The 6,000-nt window shown below is 46.8% G+C and overlaps 1 protein-coding gene across 9 annotated transcripts in view; it reads left to right on the plus strand.

Annotated features, from left to right (window-relative positions):
• The window catches only part of BTD (biotinidase), a 47,021-nt gene extending 44,609 nt beyond the window's left edge, over positions 1-2,412 (plus strand). For all 9 annotated transcript variants that reach the window (XM_017965882.5, XM_078354300.1, XM_017965885.4 and 6 more), the window contains one exon: positions 913-2,412. In XM_017965882.5, the coding sequence (XP_017821371.1) occupies positions 913-2,085 (1,173 nt within the window). In that variant the 3' untranslated portion in view covers positions 2,086-2,412. The remainder of the gene's footprint in view (positions 1-912) is intronic.
• Positions 2,413-6,000: the final 3,588 nt, after the last annotated feature.

Here is a 6,000-nt window from a genome sequence, read left to right on the forward strand (position 1 = left end):
CTATGTTGGCCAGGATGGTCTTGATCTCTTGACCCCGTGATCCGCCTGCCTCGGCCTCCCAAAGTGCTGGGATTACAGGCATGAGCCACCACTCCCAGCCCAGAATAATCTTTTGAGCCTATGCACAGTGGTTCACATCTGTAACCCCAGCATTTTGGGAGGCTGAAACTGGCAGATAGCTTGAGCTCATGAGTTCAAGACCAGCCTGGCCACTATGGTGAAACCCCTCTCTACAAAAATACAAAAATTAGCTGGGCAAAGTGTTGCATGCCTGTAGTCCCAGGCATTGGGGAGACTGAGGTGAGAGGATGGCTTGAGCCTGGGAGGCAGAGGTTGCAGTGAGCCAAGATTATGCCACTGCACTCTAGCCTAAGCAACAGAGCCAGACCCTGCCTCAAAAAAAAAAAAGAAAAAGAATAATCTTTTGAATTTTTGCCAGTCTTAAGAAGGTGAAAAATGATGGATATCTCATTGTTTTAATTTGCATTTCTCTCTTACTAATGAGATTGAGAATCTTTTGAGATGTTTGTGGGCCATTTTCCTTTATTCTTCTGTGAATCACCTGTTTACAAGCTTTGCACATTTTCATTAGTGGTTGCTTCTTCCTTATTGATTTATTCTTTTTTTATATAAGTTTTTTTCTACTCTTTTGCTGATAAAGACATACCCAATTGATTTATGATAGCTATTTATTATGGATACAGTATAAATACTTTTGTATTTGAAAACTGTGAGAGCCAAGTACGATGGTGCATACCTGTAGTCCCAGCTTCTTAGGAGGTTAAGACAAGAGGATTGCTTGAGGCCAGGAGTTCAAGTCCAGCCTGGACAATATAACAAGACCCTGTCTCTAAAAAAAAAAAAAAATAAAGCAAAACGAAGGATTTTAAAACTCATTTATTTATCCTATAGGTGCTCCAGCGCCTGAGTTGTATGGCCATCAAGGGAGATATGTTCTTGGTGGCCAATCTTGGGACAAAGCAGCCTTGTCATATCAACGACCCAGGGTGCCCAGATGATGGGAGATACCAGTTCAACACAGATGTCGTGTTCAGCAGTAATGGAACCCTGGTTGACCGCTACCGCAAACACAACCTCTACTTTGAGGCAGCGTTTGATGTTCCTCTTCAAGTGGATCACACCACCTTTGATACCCCCTTTGCTGGCAGGTTTGGTGTCTTCACATGCTTTGATATATTGTTCTTCAGCCCTGCTGTCAGACTCCTTAGAGACTATGAGGTGAAGCACGTTGTGTACCCGACTGCCTGGATGAACCAGCTCCCACTCTTGGCAGCTATTGAGATTCAGAAAGCCTTTGCTGTTGCCTTTGGTGTCAACGTTCTGGCAGCTAACGTCCACCACCCAGTTCTGGGGATGACAGGGAGTGGCATACACACCCCTCTGAAGTCCTTTTGGTACCATGACATGGAAAACCCCAACGGTCGCCTTATAATTGCCCAGGTGGCCAAAAATCCAGTGGGTCTCATTGATGCAGAGAATGCAACAGGTGAAATGGACCCATCCCATAGTAAGTTTTTGAAAATCTTGTCAGGCGATCCGTACTGTGAGAAGGATGCTCAGGAAGTCCATTGTGATGAAGCCACCAAGTGGAACAGGAATGCTCTTCCCATATTTCACTCTGAGATGATGTATGACAATTTCACCCTGGTCCCCGTCTGGGGAAAGGAAGGCTATCTCCATGTCTGTTCAAATGGCCTCTGCTGTTATTTACTTTATGAGAGGCCTACCGTATCCGAAGAGCTGTATGCCCTGGGGGTCTTTGATGGGCTTCACACAGTACATGGCACTTACTACATCCAAGTGTGTGCCCTGGTCAGGTGTGGGGGTCTTGGCTTCGACACCTGTGGACAGGAAATCACAGAGGCCACAGGGATCTTTGAGTTTCACCTGTGGGGGAACTTCAGTACTTCCTATATCTTCCCTTTGTTTCTGACCTCAGGGATGACTCTGGATGTCCCTGACCAGCTTGGCTGGGAGAATGACCACTATTTCCTGAGGAAGAGTGGGCTGTCTTCCGGCCTGGTGACGGCGGCTCTCTATGGGCGCTTGTATGAGAGGGACTAGGAAAAGGACATGGTCTGTGGGGTGGACTCCGGCCATCATGTCGACAGGCTTCCACAGGCCACAAGCCCTGGGACCACCTCTCTGCCTGCAGGGCAGGAGCCCATTTTTGTGGCACCAGATTCCGCCCTGGGAATTGTGGGAGCAAGTAGGAGAGGCAGATTCCCTCAGTGTCTTCCTCTTAAACCTCAATTATTGAGACATTAGCTGATATTTTCTATTCACATTTGTCTTTTTCAAGCCGCATCTTCCTCTAACAAATCTCAGTATGCAACTGGTCTCAAGCTAAAACAAAAATAAATGTCAGTTTATATTTTACACATCCACAAAGCAGTGGCTTGGTTTTTTTTTTTTTTTTTTAATTTTGATCAAGTGACACCCAGGACATGTAAATACTTCATAAGCCTTAAACATTTTCTGAGGTAAGAAACAAACTCTCAAAGCAAAAGCTCTATTAGAAATGGCCCCTGTGGGGAACTTTCCCATTCTGGCCATCCAGAATTCTATCCAGATGAAATGGCAATGCTAGTGCCACCAGCAACGTCAGAATTATAGACCTTAAAGCGGCTCTTGAAAATAGAAAAGAAGTGTTTCTCACATCTGCCAGTAATGGAATTTTCTGTCAGTAAATGGAATGTGTGGGCAGGACTTGGAATAACTGGAGAGGGTGCAGTGCTTTGGGGTGAAGGGCAGGCAGGGACTGGAAAATGCTGAGACGGGGGCAGCCATGGGAAGTACTAGAATTCTTTCTGTACAGCACAGCTCATCCAGGGATTCCAAGGGCCTTAATAAATCACGGTAGCTTTGGGCAAGAGTTGGGCACGTTGCCCGACTGTGCAGGATGGTTTGATGCTGGTATAATTTGATCTGGAGCCCTGTAGAGGATCTCCTTACTTTGCAGCGATGCATGGCACCCCGTGGAGATAAGTTGCCACGAAGGGCATGAAGGGTGACCCACTTTAGTCACGCATTTATTCAGTCACCCAACAGGCACAGAGCAGGTGCTTCCCGTGTTAGGAATTCCTAATGCAAAATTATCAGTTTCAGTATGGTGAAGGCATTTTTAGGCTACTGATTTCTGTGTAATTTGTGTCCAACATTTCAAAGCCATTTAAAAAAGGGATTTTGACTTCATGCCTAGTAACTGTTTCAGGTCACTTTTTAAGTGCAGAATGGATAATTAGCATTCAGCTATTTGCCTCTTAAATGTGGCCATTTTGTTTGAACTCCTTTTTCATTTTTTTAAACAGTATATGCTTAAACACCACACGATTTTATACAGCAAGAAAATGAACTGATCTGCCTGTTCCCTCACAGTGCAGGCATAATTAACGACATGCATGGATTCTGCAGTCAGACTGATGGGGTTTCCAGGCATCGCCTCAGCATTTACTCCTCACTGGAGAGACCTCGGGCCCCGGTTTTTTATTCGCAGAATGCATGTTGAATAACCGCATGGGAAAAAGCAAAGCCAGCTCCAGCCCCTGCTGACTCACTGCTCCCTGGAAGAGACCCGGGATGAGTCAAGTCTTCAGGGAATAAGCAGGAAGGACTTGGAATTCCTGAGCAAGCCCTAGGTTCCCAGCGCCCTAGGAAGTCCCTCTGGAAGGGGAGCAGAGCCTCTCCCACCAGATGACAAGTTCATCTTCCTGCCCAGTGCAGATTCCACCAGGCGTGAGCTGTCAGGCCAGAAGTGGCCCCAGATGTGGCTGTCCACCGCCTACTCTGTTTCCCTGCCTCAAACTCCAGGGAGACAGAAATTACCTAAAAATGCATATCTTTGCTTTATGCCAAGATGATTCAAGTAAGCCTGCGAAAGAGAGAGAGGCCAGTTCTAAATACAGACTTGGCAGAACTACTTCACCCAATAAACCTTGAATAAGCACCTGCAGGATTCTCATTCTCCCTTCTGGGCGGGGCACCACAAACTTTCCCTAAGTGATTTTCTACCGAGAATTTAGAATGAATTGCTCATGAAGTAGAAATGAAGGGAAAAGCAGATAATGGTGGTAGAACAAAGCTGTTTTTACCATTAAAAGAAGTAGCTGCTAGATGACAGAACACAGTAGAGGACAGGAAAATAAACCATTTTCAGGGAAAAAATGTACCCTATGACTGATGGCTGTGATATGCTTTTGTCAATTGTGATCTTGAAATTCAGGAAGCAAATGGCAATCTTGACCACAGCGTGGAGGCAGGAAAGCAAATGCCTTTTTGGCTAAACCAAGCTGGGGGGAAGTAGCTTGGTTGGTGTGGTTTCTTGTGTAGGTGCAGCTGTGCTTTTCTGTGGTTTTTCTTGCACGGGAAGTGAGAGGCACAGTGAGCTGTATTCATGCTGGATTGAAAAGCCCTGTTCTTAGAGAAGAAAAAACCATGCCTCCTCACAGACTGCCAAGTCCCACAGCCCACCACGTCTGCTCCCAAGACACAGGCCTGTCCAGAGCCCCTGCTGAGGGAAACCCACCTAGGCCACTTTTTCCCACAGGTGGCCCTGCTTTGTACCTGTGCCCCTGCCCCCCAGCCATGGCATATTGAACCAGGAGGAGGCCCCCAGCCCAAGGCCAGCCAATCAGAGCATTGGCTGGTGTTCCAGGAGGTGGCCTGGCACAGAAGATCTGCTCAGAGAGAACTGACAGTGAATCAACTACTCTGATTATCAAGGAAATTCTGAATTGCTCAAGTGAAATGACCACCCAACGAACAATTTCTCAATGAAGTGGATTTATATAGGACAAAATAGAAAGGCGTGACAATATGAAATGTATTGTGCACAAAGGCCTAGATTTAAGACAAGAGCTGATGTGACCTGAAACTCTGTGAGCAGGAGAGTGCCTGGGGGGCCATGTTGCTGCTCAGGCCAGAGAAAGGTCCTTGTCTCCTGGCTTCAGTCTTTCATGGCTAAGCCTCCCTTTGAATGTTAGTTACCTATGCCCATATAACAAATTGCCCCAAAACTTAATGGCTTAAAACAAGCCTGGACATTGTTAATTCACTCAGTTCTGTGGGGTAGGAAAGCAAGACAGGCTTAGCGGAGTTGTTGTGGCTCAGGGTTTCTCATGAGGCTGCAGCTGCTTGAAGGCCTCACTGGATTTGGAGAATATTATTGGTTGAATTGTGTCTTCCCCCGAAAAGATACGTTATAGTCCTAACCCTAGTAGCTCAGAATGTGGCCTTATTTGGAAATAGGGTCTTTGCGATGTGATGAAGAAGATAAGGTCATGCTAGAGTAGGTGAGTCCTTAATCGTGTATGACACGTCCTTCTCAGAAGAGAAGACACACAGGGAGAAGATGGCTATGTGACAACAGGGGCAGAGACCCCCTGGTAGAGGCAGGGATGCCTCTACCACCAGAAATTAGAAGAGGTGAGGAACGACCCCCACTCCCACAACCCACTCCTGCAGGTTTCAGAAGAAGCATGGCCCTGCCAACACCTTGATTTTGGATTTCCAGCTTCCACAACTATGAGACTGTAGTTTCTGTTGTTTTAAGCCACCCAGTTTAGGATACTTTGATATGCCAGACCTGGGAAACAAATAGAGAGGATCTCTTGCAAAATGGCCCAGTCACACAGTGGCAAGTTGGTGCTGGCTGCTAGCAAAAGGTCTCAGTTCCTCACCTGGGCCTTTCCATAGGAATAGCTGAGTGTCCTCATGATGTGGCCCCTGGCTGCCCTGAAGCACGTGATCCAAGAGAGCACAGTGGAGCCATGATGTCTTCTATGATCTAGTCTCAGAAGTCACACTGCTGCATCATTTGGCACCATCCTATTGAGTTACACAGGTCAGCCCTGCTCCCCATGGAAAGAGACAGAGGGTATTAGATGCCACAGGTGCTCACTGGGGACCATCCTGGAGATGGGCTACCTCTCTGCTCAGTCCACATCACAGCTCTCCTGTTTCTCATCTCCCAGCAGGTTC

This window comes from Callithrix jacchus, chromosome 17, assembly GCF_049354715.1.
Source record: "Callithrix jacchus isolate 240 chromosome 17, calJac240_pri, whole genome shotgun sequence".
Taxonomy (NCBI): domain Eukaryota; kingdom Metazoa; phylum Chordata; class Mammalia; order Primates; family Cebidae; genus Callithrix; species Callithrix jacchus.